Raw genomic sequence first — 22,848 nt, forward strand, 5'->3', positions numbered from 1 at the left:
TTGACTCTGCTCTCAAATTTGACAAACAAATCAACTCTGTGCTGAAAGGCTGTTATTTCCAACTACGAAACATTGCAAAACACAATCCATCATCTCTTACAATGACATGAAAACTGTCATTTCCTCAAGGGTTGACTATTGCAACTTTCTGTACCGGGGTGTCGGCCAGTCATCTTTGTCTCGCCTGCAGCTGGTGCAGAACGCTGCAGCGAGACTTCTCACTGGTAGCAGACAAAGAGACAGCATTACACCAGTGCTAGCATCCCTGCACTGGCTACCTATTAAATACAGGATTGATTTTAAGATTCTTTTATTTGTTTTTAAAGCCATACATGGGCTAGGACGCCAGTATATTGCTGAACTTGATCTGTCTGTAAACATGTTGCTCTGAGGGGCTGAATGACATGAAATCTGTTGGTTGTGCTCCAAAGCATCTACAACCCTACAACCCAGACATGAGTTAGCATTTTAGCACCACCAGTTCCCTTTTCACCTTTTTTTCTACGACATAAAATACATCAGTAAATACCCCTCTTGTGAATTTTGAAGCCTTTACGTGTCTTAAAAAAGATGGTTGCCAACAAGAGGCTAAATGAGACTACAGAACGTCATCATGCTGAACGTGGCTTACAGGCTTGTTGTGGTGTGTTTGTTTATAACCTAATGTTAGCTTTTCAGTTCTGGTGATTGTATTAACGCTACAAAAATAAAGTGGTGTTTATTTGTGAAGATTATTTTGCTGAACAAAACATGTATCATAAACTTTGTTTGCCTCAGAGATTACTGTATGCAGTAATCTGAAATCCAAAGGAAAACGTCATCCCTGCGGCACTCTATTGATAAAGTCTTAATAACATTGAACTAATTGAATCTGTATCAGCACTAAGAAGTGTGTTTGAAGCATCGTGCAACTGTCTTTTTAGTTTGTGGTGGTTAACAGTATTTTACCCTGTTTGATAAACTGCTGAGTTTAGTGTCAGTGTGGTGATGAAGAACCTCTCTTTATGTCTGAACTTGACGGCCATTTATCAACATTTTCTGACATTATATAGCCAAAAAAATAATGAATAATTAATCCTGATAGTAATAATTAGATTAAACAGTAATGAAAATAAGGTTTGTTTTAGCCATGGATGAAGGACACAGACAGAAAACACTGATTTTAGGCTTTCTTTGTGCCGGTTTTGTCCACATGAAGCAGAGGTAAGATGAATATTTTGGCTGTTTAATGGAGGTGTCAATTTGGGGTGCAACCAGTGATTACTTTCATTATCACTTTATCTGCCCATTAATGTTCTGATATATGGGTTTGCTGATAAATTGCAATTAAACAGTGAAGCAATTTCCCAGAGCCCAAAGGTGACGTTTTTAAATAGTTTGTTTTATCTGACCAACAGTCCAAAAATCCAAAGCTGTTCAGTTTATTATCATTTATTATAAACTGAACACACTAAGAAGCATCAAAGCAGCAAATGTTTGGCTTTTTTGCTAAAAAAAAAAACTTTTATTTGATGATCAAAATAGTTGCCAGTTAATTTTCTATTGATCAACAAATCGAATAATCGACTAATCATTGCAGCTCTGCCTAAAATCCCTCCCAAATCCTGTGACATCAACCAGAAAATGAAAAAGATGGACTGCTGCAGCTGAAGAAATACTGAGGGAATCTGTAGGTGATGAAATAAAGACCCTTGTTATGAAGTTATGAAGAAAAAAAAACAATTGGTAGATTGATTGATGGATGGATTAATTGGAGGATTGATGGATGGTAGATACAGCATAGTATCACGATATTTTTGTGTGGCAATATCGTATTGTCACACAGTGCCAAATATCTTTTTTTTTTAATATGTTAATTATTAAAATTACAAACACGAATTCATTAATCGATTGGTTTTTTTCAGTCCACAACCTACATTTTACTGCTGCTGCAAAAAATGGCTGAAGTGAGATGAACAGACTGAAAACTTTTTCTTATTAAATTCAACAGATTTTGACAACGTTTTCCTTTGGGGACAGAATTTACAATTTGAAAAGAAAAGGTAATTAAATTGCAATATATCACAATATATTTTATCACAATACTCAGCACATCGCAACATATTTAAAATCGCAGTTATATTGTATAGTGACTCAAGTATCGTGATAATATCGTATCGTGGATCCTCTGATGATTACCACCCTTGATGAATGGATGGATGACTGGATGGATGATGGGTGGATGATGGATGGTTGGATCAGTTGGTGGTTGTGTTTCAGGCTCTGTACAGACAGACATTGTGCTGCCCCGCCTGTCTGTCAGCAGGTTTTACTTCCTGGTTTTCTAACTGCTCCCTGGCACCCACCTGGCTGCGGGCATCGTACCCCCCCTCTCTCTTTCTGCCCCTGTTGTTGCATCACGTCACAGTTATCTCTCCCCGGCACCCTGAGGGTTATTTGCAGAGAAGTGGAGCTGTCTGTTGAAACAGATCACAGTTGCCACTTTGATGCCTTCTTTGCATGTAGCCTGAGATGTGTTTGTTAGTGCGAGAAAGAGTGGTATTAATAGTAGGGTTGTGGTGAGGAGTGTGTGCAGCTGTGTGAATAAATTTACTGAAGTGTTGAACATAGTAAGTCCAGCGCCTGAACTATTGGCTTCAGCCATGGTGTCACCATACAGCTCACAGTATAAGTGCAGACCACTACAGTTTTAAATTACGTCGATAACAGGTGGAGTTAAGAGAATAAACATGGGAAGGAGTCTGCAGCTAACATTATCATTATCAATCAAGCTACAACTAAATATTTTTGCCATTATTAACAGTCCAAGTTTAAAGATATTTAATGCACAGTGATATAAGGCTGACTGGCACCTCTCCACCTACTAGTCCATGCTCCATATTTGAGTTGGTAAAGTGGGTCGGCCATTAATCACAAGGTTGGTGGTTGGATCCCTGAGCTCTTCCCATCCGCCAAATGTTTGGCATCACAAGTTACCAGAGCCCGATGTGGTGCCTTAAAATGGCTTATATTTATTTAAAAACCCGAATTAATTCACTAACAGTGATGGGAAACAAAGAAAAGCACCAAGACCTTTTTTCAAGTCATTGTTTAATTTTCTACCTGTCTACAAGTTTTATACCAAAGAACCAAATTATAGAGAGACAGATCAGAAGGCAGAAACTGATGCAACAGACGTTGGCCATATTTAACTTGTCTGTGAAAGACTATGAAGTCATTTGGTATCTTAAGTAGAGTTTGTTCACTGGTCCATCATTCCTGTATTCTGACTTTTTACCATAGCTTAATTACCTTCATATTATGTAGTGTAATACTGCTTGGGCCGCCACATGTCCCACTTATTTCAGTAAAATGTTTCTAATTCAAGAGAAGTTTTTGAGATTTCATCTTTTTCTCTCTCTAAAAAATATCAGCTTATATCAATTTTTAATGTGAACATAAACCAGACTTGTGTATTCATGTATAAATATGTACATCTCACTCATGATTTGCTGAGCGTTTTCCAGAACTTTTTTAAGTCTTCCTCAAACATTCACTCATACTCCACAAGACATTCTGACGATCTTTATTTTCCATATTGTCTGACTTCTCTTAATCAATATTCACTGAAATACAGAGGACCATCTCTTTGGAACAACCTTCTTCCATCTCTACAATCATCATCTACATTATCATTATTCAAAAAGCACCTGAGAAGGACTCTAACTTGCAAAGATTCTCAACAGTTTATTCATTGATTTGTAATTTGTTCATGTTTGTTGTTGTAAATTGCACATCAAAAAAAATTGTAAGCCATTTTTGTCTTCTATCCTCTCCTGCACAGTGTTTTAACTTTTAATTTCTTTTTCCTGTATTTTCTATACATGTATGTGCAGATAGTCTAAACTAAACAATAGCCACACATTAGATATCTTGAATTTGCTGTGTGAATTAGTGCCTGAAGTTTTCAGATGTCAGCAGAGGATGTGGTTATTTCAAGCAGCTTGGCTATGAAACACTGTGGGAAACCCTGCAATGTTGATTCAACAGTTTATGACCCTGCTGGTTGTATCCACATGATGGATAAGTATTAAATGTCAGATGCAGAACTGAGGCCGCTGTGACATGGCAGTAAAAAACAGCCGTGTTTGCAATGCAAATGATAACGTCTGATTTACATGTTGGGTCATCTCTTCCATCTCTCAGGTCCAGATCTCAATGTGAGGACGCCTCCCACCTCCACTCAGGCTCTGGCTGAGCAGCTCATCAACCAGGAGCTGCAAAGTCATCCTGCATGTTTCCCCTATCAGCATGTTGACTACCAACCCCAGGGGCACCAGTACCAGGCCCAGGGGAACCCCAGAACCTTTGACTGCCCGAGTATCCAGATCACCTCCATTGCTCCGAACAATCATGTGGAGCTGGGCAGTAGCCAGGAAGCTTTGGCGGTGGGCGGGGCAGAGGGGGGTTACCCTGAGCCGTCCTGGTCCAGAGGCCAACTCTACCTGCCTCTGGACCCCTGCTACCGGGACCCAGCGCTCTGCCCAAGCCCCTGCAGCAGCCTGTCCTCCAGGAGCTGGATATCTGACCTCTCCTCCTGCGAATCCTTCTCCCACATCTACGACGATGTAGACGGGGAGCTTCGCGATGCTGCCCGCCTCGCCCTGGGGTCCCCTCAGGGGTCACCTCTGGGGTCCCCAGGCTGTGGGGGAGGGGCCTTTGGCGTGGAGCTATGGCAACAACAATACCAACATCCCTCAGCCTTTAGTCCAGCGCTGTCTCCCCATCAGTCACCTCGCCAGTCACCCCGCCAGTCACCCCGCCAGTCACCCTGCCCCTCCCCTCGCACCAGTGTCACAGAGGACAACTGGCTGAACCGCCGGCCCACCTCCAGGTACATGTCATCAGGGTTCACAGATGTCTCATTAGTAACATTATTTATTTATTTAGGGAGTCTCATTGGGATCAAGATTTGTTTTTCAAGACCCTATGGACCTTTTTCTCCCTGGGTTTTGCCTCTCAGGCTACCCACTGACATCATTGTGTTTGAACCTACGCCCATATGCACCCAGCATACAAAAACAACACACACAAAGCCAGACAGCCAACAAAAAGCTTTAAAATCTGATTAAATGAATCTAGTTTGAGGGCACTGCAGCCTCAAAACCACTTCTACCATGCTTGGTGTGTACATATGAAACATCTGAATAGTTATTGGGCGATGTTTTTGTTGTTATATTTTTGAAATGTGATAAAGATACGACAGCAGAGCTTTAAAGAGTAATATCATGAGACAGTTATTCCCTCTCGTCAGTAAGGAAGTCTATCCAGCAGAGAGAGTTTTTTTTAAATTTGTCATTAGTTTAGACAAACAAACAGCTTTTTTAAATTTAAGACAAGAAACCTAGTTTCTTTTGTGGGGGGGGGGGGGGGGGGGGGTCAAATGTATGAATCTTGATTCAACCCTGACTCTTGTAAAATCCTTCAAATCCCGACCACACTTCTTTCTCAGGCCGTCATCCAGACCGACGTCCCCGTGCGGGAAGAGACGCTACTCCAGCGCTGACCCCCGCGCCCGCTCGCCCTCCCCTCACCACTCCCCCAGCCCCACGCCAGGCGCCTCTCCACGAGGCAGCGTGACAGATGAAACCTGGGTGGGAAGCCCCGCCACTGCCCTGGGGCCCCTCCTGATGTCTGGATACCAGGAGCTGGACGTCCCCTCCAAGACCAGGAGGACGTCGGGGACCCAGCTTGGCCTCCTGGCCGGTCAAGGAGACCCCGGGTTGGAGCAATTTTTGGATTCTCCTGGGGAGGAGGGACGTGAACAGGACGGCCTGGCTGATCTCTTCCTTCAGGTGCCCTCCCACTTCAGCTGGAACAAACCCAAACCTGGGAACCCTCCTCTGTTCAGGTGGGCACTATGATAATACAGGTGTTGCTACTTTTAAACGTGCTAGTTCTCTGAACATTAGGCAGCATTCCTTTGTGTACTTTTATCTTGTTTTTAATGAAGTAAATGCTTAAATGAGTCAGATAATGAGGTTGACACCACTCTCATATCCACTGGTTAAGAGTTGGGCTACAGCCAGCAGTTGGTTAACTTAGCTTAGCACAAAGACCGGAAACGGGGAAACAGCTAGCCTGGCCCTGTCCGAAGTGGGCTTGTGCTGATTGGTGATAGGATCGTATATCTGTGATTGAAGGGATGATTGGCAAATACTTTTTCTTACGTCGATATTTAGATGATTTTTTAACTAATTTACTATCACTAAGATGTTTTCAAAACAGTCTGCGCCCTACTGTGTATTTAGAGATGTTTCTGGTGGAGCAGCATGTCGTCCCGCTGAGCTCCGTTAAAAAACACGAGTGACGGGTAAAATTTAATTACTCAATTACAAACCATTTTTTCATCTCGTTTCCATGGATCTGACACTCTTTTTTCCGATTGCCTGCGCACCAAATTTTGTTCTGCGTCCATAAGAGTATTTAACGCTATGGATTGTGATATTAAAATTAAGATGATGTTAAACAGAACATGGTGCTGTGATATTGTTGCACCAAGCACAGAAACACAGGCATTTAAAAGGGAGCCATTGTTTTAATATAGTAGATATTGCTAGTGAATAGATTGCTTTAATGTTTAGATATTTTCAATCAAATGTTCACACTCTTTTTTTCAACGTTACACACATAATTTTAACTTCAATGTAACTCCCTCCACCCCCTCCTATTCCTGCCACGCCTTGGCGAGTCAACTGCTTGTCAGTAATAGTGAGAAACCACGATTATAGGACATGAAAATAGAAACACTTGCCCAACCCACAGTCCAAAGTCACAGGTAACAAAATCCCCCTACCAGTACTTCTAAACCTCACTGAATAACAGATTTTATCTTGTTTGCTTAATTCGTACAAAAACAGAAGTGAAACGACAATTTATATTTTTACTTCAGTTATGTGATGACTATTTCTTAGCTGCACTTGTTGCCTGGCAACTGCTTCCAATCAAGAAAAAGTCCGGCAAATGATCTGCCGTGTTAATTAGTGAGTTTTACAGGTATTGGTAGCTGCATGTTTGATCTTTGGACAAAGTCGGGCTCTTTATGTTAAGCTAACAGGCTTTTACTGTACAGACATTAGATTGATGTTCTCATCAAAGTCCAGCATATTTCCCACAGTGGCTTGCTTTCACCTTCCTCTGACTCGGATAATGTCTCATTTCCTATTTCAATCCTCAAACTTTAGTAAATAGAAGCTTTTTTTGGGATCCCTTGAACTTCCTTCAGAGAGCCACCACTTAGAGGGATAGTGTAAGCTCTGGTGTCATGCAGTGATTGATCAGTGTGTGTCTGTTGTCTCTGCCTTCAGGACCTCGTCGCCCCCTCCTCTGGACTGGCCTCTGCCTAACCAGTTTGACCAGTGTGAGCTAAAAGTGGAGGTCCAGCCCAGGTCCTACCACAGGGCGCATTACGAGACGGAGGGCAGCAGAGGGTCCATTAAGGCAGCTACCACAGGACATCCTGTCATCAAGGTAAGTCCTTATTTCTTCTTCACACTTAATTTGTGCATGATTTAAAAGGATGTTTTGATCCTGCAAAAAGTTGCTTATGTAACTTACAAATAAATTCCATTTAATTCTGACTTCTGTGGTCAGGTCTCTGAGGGAGAGGTTTAAATATCAACGGAGCTTCCTGGGAAAATGATGGTAAACTCACAGGTCATTTATTTGGGAAACACGTGACTTGTGACATAAACGCAAACATTAAAGTGCAAGACATGATGTCAAGAAATGTTCTGATGGAGGCATTCATGGCAGCAGGACCATTAAAGGTCACATTTCAAGATATTGAATGCTTACACAAAGAATAAGCAATCCCTTAACCAAACCTTAAAGGGACAGTTCACCCCAAAATAATAAAAAAACAACAAATTTTTTTTTGTCTTACTGTGTAGGGCTGTTTATCAGTCTAGATAGCTTTGTTAGTATTGGAGATATCGGCTGTAGAGATATCTGCCTTCTCTCCAGTATAACAGAACTAGATGACACTCAGCTTGTGGTGCTCAAAGAGCCAGAAAATACATTTGAAAAACTCAACAGCAATGTCTCTTTGCAGAAATCATGACCCAGTGACTCCAGATAATCCACAGACCTTGTTGTGAGCAGTTTGATGTAGAAACAATTTTCTTTCTACCAAACTACACGGCCAACTGTATCAAGACGTAAAAGGAAGCGTGCATCTCCTGCTAGCTCACCTAGCACCACTGAGCTAGCTAACGTTACAGGTTAGCCAAGAAGGACGTCATTTATGTTTGCAAGACACATCCATGAGTAGATGCACGCTTCCTTCTGTGCGGTGATACGGTTTGTGGGTGTAGTTTGGTGCAAAGAAAATAGCTCCTACATGAAACAGCTCCCATTAACGTCTGTGGATTATGTTGAGTAACTGGGTCATGCCTTCTGGAAAGAGACATTGCTGCTGAGTTTTTTTAATGCCCAGTGCCATGAAGTTTCATTATACTGGAGAGAAGGCAGACATCTCTACGGCTGGTATCAATTGCTCGTTTTAAGTTAATCATCAAGAAAATCTGCCAAACAGTCTCTGGTCTCAGCTCCTGCAATGGGAGGGTTTTCTACTTTCCTCTGTTTTATATTACTGTGAACTGAGTGTGTTTTTGGGTTTAGACAACCATTTACTGATCCACCAGTGGTGTATCAGAGAGCAGCTGAGGTTGTGTTTTGCTGGTGGATCCTGGCAGGCAGGCCGAAGCAAGTAAATCTCCATCAAGGCCTCGTATGTAACGGACACCAGCAGGGCTATTCTGGGTGTCACATTCTCAGGCTGCTGCCGAAGCCAGATGAGCTTCCTGCTGCAACATGTGTAAAAACTCACAGTAAGAGCTGCTGGGTCACACAGGAAACAGAAAATCATGCTGGTGCCTGCAGGGTGAGGATCAAACCTTATTTTACACAGTGATTAAAAAAAAAAAAAAATCCTACTGTAAGAATCAATTTTTCACACATTTTTATATTTATTTCTTTGTTTTGTGTCTTTTATTATTTATTTTTGTATGTTTAATTTATTTACTTTTCAATTTTAAAAACTTTCAAAAGCTACTTTAGTTTATTTTTAATTTTTATTTCATTTATTTACTTTTATTTGGTTCTTATTATTTATTATACAACAATATTTCTTGGTCTCAGCCATTTGCACTTCCAAGTCTGAGGCCATGGTTCTCTGCAGAAAAACGTTGGATTGTCCCTCTGGGTTGGGAGAGAGTTACTGCCTCAAGTGAAGGAGTTCAAGTATCTCAGGGTCTTGTTCACGAGTGAGGGTAAAATGGAGTGTGAGATGGATCTGCGGTTTGGTGCGGTGTCTGCATCTATATGCTGCGCTGGACCGTCTGGGTGAAGAGGGAGCTGAGCTGGAAGGCGAATCTTTCGATTTACTGGTCCATCTACGTCCCAACTCTCACCTGTGGTCATGAGCTCTGGGTAGTGACTGAAAGAATGAGATTGCGGATACAAGCGGCTGAAATGAGTTTCCTCCGTGCGGTGGCTGGGCTCAGCCTGATAGGGTGATAGGGTGAGGAGCACAGACATCCAGAGGGAGCTCAGAGTAGAGCTGCTGCTTCTTTGCATCCAAAGGGGTCAGTTGAGGTGGTTTGGGCATCTAATAAGGATCCTCCTGGGTGCCTCCCAGGTGTTCTGGACACGTCCCACTGGTAGGAGGCCCCGGGGCAGACTCAGAACAAGCTGGAGAGATTACACATCTCATCTGGCCTAGGAACGCCTCAGGGTCCCCCAGGAGGAGCTGGAAAGCGTTGCTGAGGAGAGGGGTGCTTTGCTTGGCCTGCTGCCCCCATGGCCCCAGATAAGCAGATGAAAATAAATGGATGGATTTATTGGTCTTATAAATTAGCTGGGGAGCTTTTTAAATAGCAAACGCAAATACATATTCTTTACATTTCTTGATGTAAATAAATCTTTGCCTATTAAGGATGCAGACCACCCTGAGACAATAAGTCGTCTTTTTTATTTGTAGTTATTGCGTCATCATGAAACTAGTCAGAGGCAAAAGCACAAATCAACAGTGGTGTCAAAAATAAAAGTTCTACCTTGTAATTATAGCATCACATGAGGCTAAACAGCATGGACTATTTAAAAGTACAGTGAGACATATTAGGAAATAGCTTATTTTCTTTCTTGCTTGTAAAGATTAATTACATGTGTGTGGTCAGTATGAAGCTGTCGTCAGGATGTGGTTAGCTTAGCCTTGCATAAAGATTGGAAACAGGGGACACAGCTAGTTTGTAAAAATAAAAACACCTAACACCTGTCAAGCTCATGAATTAACACTTTAAATCTGATTTGTTGAATTCATACAAAAACAGTTAAATAGATCCAGCAAATCACTCCCTGTGAAACAACTAACATTTGTTTTTACATTTCTGTGTTCTGCTTCCAGTTTTAACGTTCAGACATGCTACCCACATTCTAGCTCTAGCTCCATACTTAGCACAGACATGACAATGATATTGATTCACGAATCAGGCCAGAATATGCTGCCAAACTTGCATCCACTTCACTCTGAGTTCAGTCAGAATTGGGCATCTGACATTTGAATTGTGTCACTCTTTCTGTAACTTTTTACACATGTGGACAGAATATGAACATACTCCATCCTTAGGTCTTAACAAGTCTAAGTGACATGACCGTTGAGTAGTTTAGGAGCTGTTGATCAAATGTGTATCGTTGTATTTTTGTCTTCAGTTGATTGGATACAGCGATCAGCCGCTCAGCCTGCAGCTGTTCATCGGCACCGCGGACGACCGCTACCTTCGCCCTCATTCCTTCTACCAGGTCCATCGAGTGACGGGGAAGACAGTTACCACCACCTGCCAGGAGAAAATTATTGGTGGCACAAAAGTCCTGGAGATCCCTCTTCTTCCAGAAAACAGCATGTCTGCCAGGTAACGGGGAAAAGCATAAGAACTGGATTTAGTGTCAGAGTTGACTTTTAAGGCATTGAAATCTCTGATGTCTGTTTCTGCCAGTGTTCTCCAACTCAAATAATGGTTTTAGTAACAGTAGCAGTATTAAGTTTTAACACTGTTGTTGGAGGAGATTAAAAACTAATACTTGTGGAAAAGTTTTTAAGAATTACTGATTCTTAAAAGAAAGGGTCCACATAATCTTGAACTTTTAATTTAAATGCTACTGCTGTCTTTACTCATGTTTGTTGCCTTGAGCCTTCAGAGCTGCTTCACACGCTTTAACATGCCTGAAAGGGACTTTGATAATGGGCAGGAAGCTGTTGATTTTATTGATAATATTCAGTTGTGGGGTACCACAAGTCTTGATTCTTGGCCCAATCTGGTTTTCATCATAAATACTACCACAGACATCTTTTTTCATCTTTTTTTTTTCTATCTCAATAATATTTCCTGGCTGACTGAATAGTTTTCAGATTAAATTTATTTATATTTTAGATTGTTGTCATTCCACTTTGCTAAGGAATTAAGATAAACCCTGAGAAGCAGCCGTGAAGGTTAAAGGGCTAATGCTAAATGACATAAGTTGTAATTGTAGGGTAGTAGTGGCAGCAGCAGCAGCAGCAGCAACAGCAGCTGTAGTTGTAATCTCAATAAGGTTTTTGTGGTAGAAGTACCAGCAGTAGTAGCAGTAGTACTAATAGAATCAGAATCTGATAGTAGTCCATTAGTGGTAGCATTAGTAATGTTGGTATTAGAACTAACAATACATAGTAGTGGTAGTATTTTTATATTTAGTTTCTGCAGAGTTCACGCTTATCCTTAAAAAGACTCAAAAATTCATTGAGCTCATTAATCTAACGAAAAGCTTTAATTGGTATTAAAATGTCTTAAATCAATCTTCTAAAAGTTTCAAAAATGCAAAGTTATGGGGTTTCTTACTAATCTTTTTTTCTGATGTTACTTTGTAAAATGTCAAAGTAATTTGGAACATCTTTCATAACATCTTTTTTTTAAAATAATTTACTACTCTACCCACTAAGCCAATATGTACCCCAAAGATGGGATTTTCCAAGCAGCGGATAAACTCTCTGGAAGTAGAAATTTAGTGAAAATCAATTTTAAGACGTCACCTTAGGTTCTGGGAGATTTTACAGCATTTTTCACTATTTCCTGACATTTTAATGACAAAAAAATGACAAAATATCGGGGAGACTAATTGACAATGAAAATAAACCTTAGTTGCAGCAAAGTGGCAACCCCCTTGGGCTGAAAAGTGATGCCAACACAGACGTTCCAAAAACTGCAGTTCTTTGAGCAGCCACTTGAGGCCGGCTCCAGAATCCAGTCAGCCCGCATAGACCCCCATGTTAAAATGCCCAACATTACAGCAAAAATTAACAAGTTTACATGCTGGTACAAAAACAGTTTCTACAGCTAATTTCCCTCTTCGTGACAAATGTACGGGGGAACTCACCTGTTTACATTTTATGAAGAATTAAAGTCACGCACAATTAAGGGCGGGCCACTTTGAATGACAGGCTGTCTCGCTCCTCCACAACTCCAGCCTCTCACCCAAATATGGTCACTTCTGGCTCCAAAAAACCAACATGGCTATGATCAAAATGCCGGACTTAAGTCTTCAGAATGGGATTTAACAAACCGATAGTTGTTGTCATGGTAACTATGTCCATTATTTTTTACGGTCTACGGTTGAAGCCATCTACCAAAAAACTGGACGTTTTAACATGCAGGCCAAGCTGGCAACTGATGAGATTATTCCAGCCACAGTGAGACTGCTTATCTCCGCCGGTTCTGCGGTTCTTCCGTGCAGCTTGTTTTTCCTGTTTGTTTTGTTTCATCGCTTGCACCATACATTTGCATTATCGCCCTTTGCAGTCAGCAGGAATGTGAGTCACCTCTGTATCCTTGTACACATGTCAGTGCAGTACGAGATACAAACAAAAGATGGGCTCACTCATATAAACCTTCCTCTGCAACCCTGCTGGTGGTTAACACTCTATATGACACCTTGAAAGTAGTAGATAATGCATGATGTCTTTTTTTTCCCCACAGCATTGACTGTGCCGGCATTCTGAAGCTGCGAAACGCTGACATCGAGCTGAAGAAAGGAGAGATGGATATCGGGAGGAAGAACACAAGGGTGCGAGTTGTGTTCAGGGTTGCCGTCCCTCAGCCGGACGGTCGGATGATGTGGCTGCAGACGACTTCTAATCCTGTAGAGTGTTGTGAGTTACCTGTAATAATAATATTACATTTAACAAAGAGCAAGAGACAGAAAGTTTTCTTTTTTAATTTGAAACCAGATTCTAATCGAATAAGCAGAGGAGGAAATTCAGGGGATGTGAGGTTTTGCTTCATGCTTGTGCAAACTTTTGACAAGCACAGATCATAATCAGTGAGGTTTTTTTTTTTTTTTTTTTTTTTTTTTTTACAGCTGAGTTAACGTTTCTTCTGTCTCAGAGAATATGCTTCTGCTGTCATGTAACGGAGAAACCACAGATGCATTTAGATACCAAAACAAAAACTGTGTTGTTTTTTAGCCCAGCGCTCGGGCCAGGAGCTTCCTCAGGTGGAGAGCTTCAGTCCAGCCAGCTGTTCTGTGGATGGAGGAGAGGAGCTGCTCGTCACCGGATCCAACATCAACTCACAGTCCAGGGTTGTTTTCATGGAGAAAGGGCCTGGTGAGATCAGTTCACTTCCATTCACTGCACATTAAATATGTTTACATGTGATTTTATTAAACGTCCTGCTGCCTGAATGACACAAGTGTTTTATCTCTTCAGATGGAAGATCACTGTGGGAAATTGACGCCAGAGTTGTGCCTGATAAAAGCAGTGGAGTAAGTGGAAAAATTATTTTTAAAAACTCCATTAAAATGTGTTTAACACTTGAAGATACCAGTGTTTATTATGGAAGAATATAAGGGCTTAACATGAGAGGGAAAAACAAGAGGAGGAAAATTTGTTTTATTTTTTTGCATTTGACAATATCAACCAATTATCATTTAGTCATCACATGGAAATTATACAAAGTACAACTTCTGTGAAATGCGATCCCATCAGCTGCTTTAACTTGTGCACTGTGATTTTTTGCGTCTTCTGACGATGTTGGCTGCTGCTTCATAATTGGCCTTGTTTCCGGATGGTTCAGATAACCCATGGTTTGTGGTTATGGAATGACTATATGTCCACACATCCCCACCTCAACATGACGATCTGAAAAACCAAAATAAAATACTTCAAAAAAACAAACAAAAAACAAGACGATCCGCACGGTCGCTGTTCCTGAACACAGCAGTGCAGATTTCCACAGCAGGACCAGCCGACACACCAGTCCATATTCACCGTAAAACACACACCTCCTCTCCTGCTCTCACCACAGTCCTCTGCTCTGTCTGATCACAGCATAGCAAAAGAATCACTGGGTTGAGTGGCGCTGTCCGGGCTTTTAGCCAAGTTCCGGTGAATTAAACGATATTCAGTTCCTGTTGGAAACTGATGCAACACGAAGGAAGCCCAGTTTATTTCCAACGCCTGTTCAGTGGCTAGCAAGAAGCTAGTTCAGCTTGTGTCCATTCCTCTCCATCTTTTCCTAGATGTTTACTGATGTTAATAATTGAAAACATCAACCTGGCTAGCTAACTGGAAGTCAGCCAAAGGAAAGTTTACAGACTGTAGAGTTGATTTCCTCTTCCTGATGTTGACCTGCAGCCACATGCCACCACCGTCCAAATCCAACCACAAAAAGCACCACCAGCACCTGCAAAAACAGACATAAGAGCCTAAATTTAGCATCAATTTGGCAGAGCTGACAGAGAGGCATGTGTGAGCGTCTGACTGAGAGTCGAAATGTCAAGAATAAAGTCAGACTTTTAGTGTCAGTGCCAGGCGTAAGAAAAAATAAATCAGTGGAAGATTTATGCTTTTGCATTTCAAGAATAAAGTCCAAATGTTAAGAGTAAAGTTGAAACACTGACTCAAGAATAAAGATGAAATGTCAAGAATAAAGTCAGCTCCTTAGGTCAGATCTGGTCTGATCAGATTGTGTCTTGTGGTACAACATGTCCTCTCTATATTGCACACGTGTAGTTTGCACAAATGTAGCCATCTCTCCAAGGTTTGTGCGGTTTCTCTTTCTGAACGAACACATCTGAAGTGCAATTTCGATAAGGCATTTTTTGTAGAGGCAGCCATCTGCACTCAGCTGGCAGTTTAATTGTTCTCCTCCTGATTCATTTTTACTTTTGGCTGGCACTGACACTGGAAGTTCGATTTTATTCTCAACATTTCAGCTTTATAAATTTATTCTTGTAATGCAAAATTAGAAAAAATAATTCTTCCTCTTCTTATTTTTTGCCTTATCTATGGCACTGATAATCTTCTGTAGTTCACATATAACATTAATATGATAATTAAAAAAAAAAAAAAAAGTTTTTTTTGTGATTCCTGTGACAAAATTGTGATGTGGGGGATACACGACATATGAAGATAATAAAGTATCAAATTTGTCAGACATGAAATATATAACTCTAAAATGTAACAGATAAATTTAAAAACATCATCATACATTTCTGTGGTTTAACAGGGAAGACAGGTTATAAGCAACACTTGTTCCCAGTCCTCTGGCTGCAGCATTTGTTACCAGACTGGGAGTAAATATAATTTGGCAAAAAAAAAAATCTGAAATAATTACAGAACTAAAAAGGATTTTTTCCCCATAAATACTTTGACTTTAGTGCACTCTGTCTGTGCTTGTTTCGTCATCCCTACCGATCTGTCCCACAGCAACAGGATACTGATGTTACAGTTACGTGTTCAACCAGCCAGCTAACATGTGAAAAACAAAAACCCAGAGTCTTTCTCCAGAGGAGGCAGGGGAAATAACAGTTACCCGTCATGTGTGTTTGTTCACAACATCCAAGTGTATGATCTAATTAAAGCCGTACCGTTATTTTGGTCGTGATACCACAGAGAGAAATATTTCCCTCAGGAGATGGTGGAGACCAAACAGCTTAAAGTGGAGATAGAGAGGTAAACTTATAACTGTTACACCTGGAGCGACATCAGGGAGAGTCACATAGTGTTTCCTAAGCCAGCTACATCACAGACACAAAACAGCTGTCAAGACTGGACACCTGTCAGTGGGTACGTTTACATGCACACTAATATACCCTATATGCTGAATATGACAGTGTTCGTATTGTATTCGATTTGGGTCATGTAAACGTTTGGATTTTCTGAATTACTCTGACTGTAGTCCGTGCCACCTCTCCAATTTTTCCTTAAATTCTTAGATGTACTTGTGAGACCTCCACCTCCTCCTGTCCTGCAGTTGTCACCATGGAGCGCTTGGCTTGAGCAATGTGTTTTTTGGTTCCATTTTTGTGCCAGACATTTCCTTTTAATTTTAGTTACTGTATGTTCCACTGCTGACACAGCATTTATAGCATCACAAATATTTTTCCGTTGCTGGGTTTTTGATTTTTCTATAACGCCAGCTCTGACTCTCTGGAAAAAAAAATCACATGTTTACTTTTAAGTTGATTTAACAGGATGCTGATGTCACTTCTGCAGAAGTTCTGCTTCCTCTTACAGCCTTTTTTGGTGGCATCTTTAAAATTGTTGAGCATGTGCAAGAGTGTTTGCACAGCACCAGCCCTTTTAGATGTTCAGTGGGTGTTACTTATGCTTAAAAACAATCAGCCACATGCCTCTAATTTAGAATCCAGTCGGTTTCATCATCCAGCACATCTGGGTAAGAGCAGATTTAGATGGTTAAGAACAGTCGACACCATCAGCTCAACCAAAACAGGCAAAGGATATTGAAGTTTTCAATGGTAGCTATCGGCAGCTATCCCCAGTTTCCAAAGAGTATCAGTGTAAGTTCTTTGCAGTTACTATCTCCAGTAGTGGCAATGGCGGACAGTGGAACAACTGAAGTTGGAAACAAAAAGCAGTGCGTCCTGTGTCCGGCTCTGAGAAAAAGAAGTGATCGGGTTGTCTTTGTGGTGGCAGCACTAACAATAATACCACTTGGAAATGCTGGCGGGCAGGGAAAGTTGTCTGTTTCCACTTTAAATTAGAGTGGACACAAACAATGGGAAATTTACTCAAGTACTGTACTAGAGTATAATTTCAAGGTACTTGTACTTTACTTGAGTATTGTCAGTGTGCTTCTTTATACTTCACTACATTTATTTAACAGATGTGGTTACTTTTCTGATAGTCTGACTCGGTGGAAGTTCGCTGCATAGATCAGCCTCTCATTGGGCGGAACGAGCCACCCGCTGAAGTCCCGCCCTACCACCTCCGGTTGTGTAGCAGTTTTCAACCATTTTCAACACGTCCTTTACTAACTTTTGCGGTGTTTGATCTTGCGGGGATGTAGCCATTTTTCTGCCATGGTTCGCGTCCTGTAGGCGATATTTTTGTGGGCGTGTTACACCAAAACCTGTTTCCCCCCGGAAATATTTTTGCAAGCGCACCGTTGCTGTGGCACCGCCCAGAACAATTGTGATTGGTTGAAAGAAATACAAGCAGCCAGGGTGTTTTTTTCTCCAATCTTAAAGTAAGAGTCGGCCCAGCCAGACCTTTCTTTTCTTGAGAAAGGTCTGGTGAGCGAGACTACTTTTCTGATAAAGATTTGATGTTTTTTTTAAAAAAAACTTTTACTTCAAGTCCCTCATACAACATTTAATAACTGGTATGTAACACACTATAATGTGGTTGTAAGGAGCTTTAAACACATTTGAATTATTTATTAATGTGCAGTATTGGTCAGAAATGACTAACTTCTCCTATGAAGTCATTCATTATTAGGTCATACAGCAGCATACATTAATGGAATTACTTGTAATGGAGTATTCTTACATACCGTAAAACTTCATTTAATAGTCCGGGCTATTATTTGCTTAAATCACTTAAATCATTGGGCGTCGGTGGCTTAGTGGTAGAGCAGGCGCCCCATATACAAGGCTGTTGCCGCAGCGGCCCGGGTTCGACTCCAGCCCGTGGCCCTTTGCTGCATGTCACTCCCTCTCTCTCTCCCCCTTTCACACTTGTCTGTCCTATCCATTAAAGGCTGAAAATGCCCCAAAAAATATCTTAAAAACCCCCAAACAAAAAAAACAAAACAAAAAAAAACACTGAAATCAACAGGCCTATATTTTAGACAGGCCTTTAACTCCTTTCACACAAAACTGTTGCTCAGCAAAGATGGGAAATAAAATCAAAAGTATTTATTTGAACCAGTATTAATATTACTTGTTTAAAATTTCATTCAGTTATTCATTCATTTCATTTGATCTAGCACTGACAGACGGCACTCAGCATACTGACACAACACCACTTTCTCCTGTTAAAACAATACTCACAACTTGAATTAATTTTATTGAAAAGCCCTTTTGATTATTTTGATCTGAGGACCCTTATGGACCAAAGGAATATGAATAACTAACTGGGTAATTGAGGAATGGACACATGATTTGAGGTAGCCAGCAATCTTTTTTTTTTTTTTCATCGAAAGAGCTTCTTTTAAAAAAATGAACTGCTTGGCAACGAGACCAGGCGTCTAGTTGAGACAGGCGTTTAGTTGAGACAGGCGTTAATTTGTCAAAATGTGTGGCAAAGCCAGGCCAGTAAAAGGGACTTGGCTTTTGATTGAAGTTTCACAGTAGTTGTATTGGTACTTTTATAAGTAAAGGATGTGGATAGTTTTTTCGCTGCTGCCACCAGGATGAAAAATGTTGCTCCAGGTCTACTTGATGTTTAATTAGGCAACTGTTTGCTCACATGTTTGCCCCAACAACAAGGGAACGACAGGTGTTGTGTCTTTATCAAATTATTGTGGAGTTCTTTTGCCCTCAAGTGGCCAAAAATTAATTATTGCAGCTTTAATGCAGCTTTATTTACTTACACTTGTACTGTGTGTTATGTGTTATGTAATGAGCCGAGGGAGTCGAGGAGGCTCACTGTGCACTCTGGATCAAACTTTCCCATTTTAAAGGGTCGACCTTGCAGAAATTCACTCTAGTTTTTGGAGCATTTAAACATCACTTAAGATGGTGACGAGGATTCCATTGAGAGGAAGTACAGAGAGGAAGTCAATAAGAGCTTTTTGAAACCACAAAGAGTCTGGATGTGTGGAGAGGAGGATGATTCAGGAGTCACCATGACATCATTGATTGTAGTTCGTTGGTGAAGGGTTTCCTTGGAAGAGAGTGAGACTCTTTGATTCTTTTTGTTTCATTTCCTTCAAAGTAATGGAAAATGCTTTAATGTTACATTTTGTCCATGAATGTCTTGTTCTCCTTTTGTAATCGAGCAGATGTTGCAATGCCACAAATTACGCTTTTGTTTGTTTGTATGTTGAAATCAACACTTCTGGCTTCCTCAGAAACATTTTGCTGATGCATCTTCATTGTTGCATAGAATTGCAGTGGGGTGAGGGGTGTAGCCTGCTTTGGGTATCCGGTATGAATTTGTCATCAGCTTAAAAAGAGCATTGGTATTTAAAGTGTGTAGGATTTAGGGGGAGATATTGGCGAAAATGCAATATAATATACTACAATGTTTTCTTTAGTGTTTAATCACCTGGAAAACAAGAATTGTCGTGTTTTTGGTAACCTTAGCATGAGCTGCTTATATCGACATAGGGAGCGGGTCCTCGTCTACAGAGATCGGCACGTTAATTTTTTGTTTATTTAACCCATATTTAACCAGGTCTCTTCCGCTGAGATCAACAATCTCTTTTCAGGGAAGACCTGGCCAAGACAGACTTCAGCCTCAACTTTTTAAAAAGATTACCAAACTGAGGTTGATAACTGCCATGTTTCTACAGTAGCCCAGAATAGACTAACCAAACACGGGCTCTAGATATGGCTATTCACTCAGTGAGCAGCATTTTATTCAGTGCTTTTACCAGTTTAGTCACCTCGTTTGTTTGTTTTGGAGAGGAAGAGACCTCTGCAGATAATTTGGCTCCTGGTAAAAAACTCATACCTTACCAAAACAGTATGCACATTATGCAGTATACTGATGTATGTATTGTCTAGTTTATTTATTTTGAGATTTATTTAATAGTCACATTTATTTCATAGGCATATTTATTTATGTATTTACTTAACACTGACTTAAATGGCATTCAGTATTCCAGAAGTGCTGCAGTGTGTCTGTAACATGGTCTGCTAGGTTCTGCTTTTTTGCTTTGTTTTCTGTAGTATTTAATCTAGTGCAGTCAGGACCACTTTAGTCAAAGAAAACTTAATTTCAATTTGCAGTATTATACTTGGCGATATGGCTCTGTTCTGGGGCCTCTCTGCCTTTCTGAGGCCTACGCAGAAACCTGAGGCGGAGGGAGCACACTTCCCTGCCCTTCCATGTGCCTACATGGAAAGCCTAAGGCAGAGAGAGCAGTACAAAGACCCCGGGAACAGAGCAGCATCAATGACAAACAGAAATGCCATTGATAAGTCAGACACAGCTTGAAAAGGAGGAGCTGGGGTGGAGGCAGGTTGCAAAGCAGCTTGCAGAGGAAGCAGCAACAGTAGGCAGGCCAGAGCAGTTTAAATAGGGCACCCTGAATGAGATGCAACAATTGGTTGCATAGAAAGGAATCATGTGATCTACCAGCTGACTCCCTTCCATCAGTTGATTGGGCTGTTTGAGATCAGCTGATGTAGCTGGGATGTAAGCTGAACTTGACATCGTGCCCTGCCTGAACTAATGCAGTGCTCATTAAGAAAAATCCTCTGAGGCATGTTGTGATTTGTGATATTTGGCTTTATAAATGAAATTAAATTGACCTCTGCATGCTCCTGTGTTTCTGTGTTTCAGTCCAGCATCGTGGTGGAGGTTCCTCCCTACGATAAGAAGACGACAGATCCAGTCCAAGTCCAGTTCTACGTCTCAAACGGGAAGAGAAAAAGAAGTCTAACACAGACCTTCACCTACCTGCCTGGAGTCAGACGTCACCTCCCTGCAGCTATAGTCAAACAGGAGCCCTGGGAGACAGGACACATCTCCCACAATCCACCTGGCTTCCATCAGCTGCCCTCCCGTGACCGAGTGCTCGGCCCGGACATGGTTTACTACGATTCCTGCGACATCCCAGTGCATTGTGGTCCTCCTTCCCAGAGCGCGCCTCATCTTCATCACCCCCCTCCCTCGTCTGTCCCCCTTCAGACCTCCTTAATGTTTCCTCACTCCTCCTCCTTCCCTCCTCCGGCCTCCTCCTCCTCCTCCTCCTCCTCAGTCCCCCTTCAGACCTTGATTCCTCTTCAGACCTTCACCCTCCCTCCTCAGATCTCCTCCCTCCCTCCCCAGTCTTCCTCAATCCCTCTTCAAATCTCCGCGCTGCCTCCCCAGGCCTCCTCGCTGCCCCTTCAGACCTACTCCATCCCCCCTCCCACCTCCTCCGGTGGACCTCAGAGGGAACACTCCCCATCTCTGACCACCAGAAGAGCCTTTGTGACCCCTGCTGACCCCCAGAAGGACTCTCTGCTCTCAAGGCCAGGAGAGGCGCCGAGCATCAAGCAGGAGCCAGAGGACCAGCAGAATCTGGGATCCTTGGGCCTCCAGGAGATCACGTTGGATGACGGTATGAAGTATTCATTAACTAACAATCACTGTATGCTTGAGAAGTGGCTCTGAAAAGTTTGTAGCCTGCTAGCAACTACACCGATGATAACAGAAAGATGACACGCAGCCAGACGCTGATATCTGTAGCAAGCTTCCGTAACATAAAGCTAATTTAAAACTGGTATTAATGGCAGAGTCTCTCGTTGTCTAAGTTAATCAAACAAACACACTGTAGGACAGTTTACAGGAAGCTACTGTGTGTGATAATTTTCCAATCAGACTTAAATGCACCATCTGCAAATGTAATACCCACAGCACATTTACGGTAAATTAAAAACAATGTATGACCATAATTTGCTTGATTTTATTTCAAGACTTTTTAAGTGACATTTAGAGAGCAGGACTTTTACCTCGACATCCAAAAAAATAAAAGTTTTCCACTAAATTTTACTTAGTTTTGATGCTTAGTTGTAAACCTAACACACCCTGAACGCCACGTGAGATGGTTTTGTTCATCCATCTGTGACAAACTTTTACTAACACACATATAAAGAGAAATCAGACTTGTGACCTCTGTTCCTGAGCTTCAGATTCAGATCTCATATAATCCAAATGTTCCCTGTGTGTTCGCTGTTACTTTCTGCTGTGCAGCTGTGTGAGGTGTGTGTATGTGTCCGTCTGTCCACACTGGCTCTGTGATGTTGGTTATTTATATGTCGGGGCCCCTGTGTGTGTGTGTGTGTGTGTGTGTGTGTGAATACTGTGTTTCTCTCTGATCTGGGTTAATAATAGCTGTGTCTGCCTGTTGCTGCTCTGAATGATGCAGATGGGGGTTAAATTTGTTGCTGCGCTGCAGTTGGCGGATAGCAGCTGTCGTCAGCCCCCCCGCCCCACACCCACCCACCCACCCACCCTTCCCGCCTTTCAGCTTGACTTTGACCCTGGCAGCCTGATCTGATGCTGCTGGACAAACGGCTTCACACACTGAGGCTGCTCAGATTGAAACACCTGTAAAACCACAGTAATGATTATCACTGCTTGTGCTGGACAGTAGGTCCAGGTGCTTGATGCTGGAGGGGAGGGGAGGCAGGACGGTGGCAGCTTCTGTAGAGGTTTATGTGGTGAGGGAGTTTGAATTGAATCTGAATGTATTTTCAGTCTGGATCTGTGCATGCAGATGAAGTTTTATGTAACGTGCAGCATGTTGTTGTGTTGGTTTTGCTTCATGAGCGTCAGGTTTCACAGCAGTGCTATGTATAGACTGAACGGAGCAGAGA

At 41.7% G+C, this 22,848-nt stretch overlaps 1 protein-coding gene across 1 annotated transcript in view; it reads left to right on the top strand.

The window, feature by feature from the left end:
- LOC126407509 (nuclear factor of activated T-cells, cytoplasmic 3-like) overlaps positions 1 to 22,848 on the top strand; it is a 29,252-nt gene that overhangs the window by 3,972 nt on the left and 2,432 nt on the right. Inside the window, exons 2-9 of the mRNA XM_050072483.1 lie at positions 4,186 to 4,873; positions 5,492 to 5,890; positions 7,347 to 7,509; positions 10,750 to 10,949; positions 13,047 to 13,219; positions 13,535 to 13,675; positions 13,778 to 13,833; positions 20,828 to 21,590. Coding sequence (XP_049928440.1) covers positions 4,186 to 4,873; positions 5,492 to 5,890; positions 7,347 to 7,509; positions 10,750 to 10,949; positions 13,047 to 13,219; positions 13,535 to 13,675; positions 13,778 to 13,833; positions 20,828 to 21,590 — 2,583 coding nt within the window. The remainder of the gene's footprint in view (positions 1 to 4,185; positions 4,874 to 5,491; positions 5,891 to 7,346; positions 7,510 to 10,749; positions 10,950 to 13,046; positions 13,220 to 13,534; positions 13,676 to 13,777; positions 13,834 to 20,827; positions 21,591 to 22,848) is intronic.

This window comes from Epinephelus moara, chromosome 20 (genome assembly GCF_006386435.1).
Source record: "Epinephelus moara isolate mb chromosome 20, YSFRI_EMoa_1.0, whole genome shotgun sequence".
NCBI lineage: Eukaryota > Metazoa > Chordata > Actinopteri > Perciformes > Serranidae > Epinephelus > Epinephelus moara.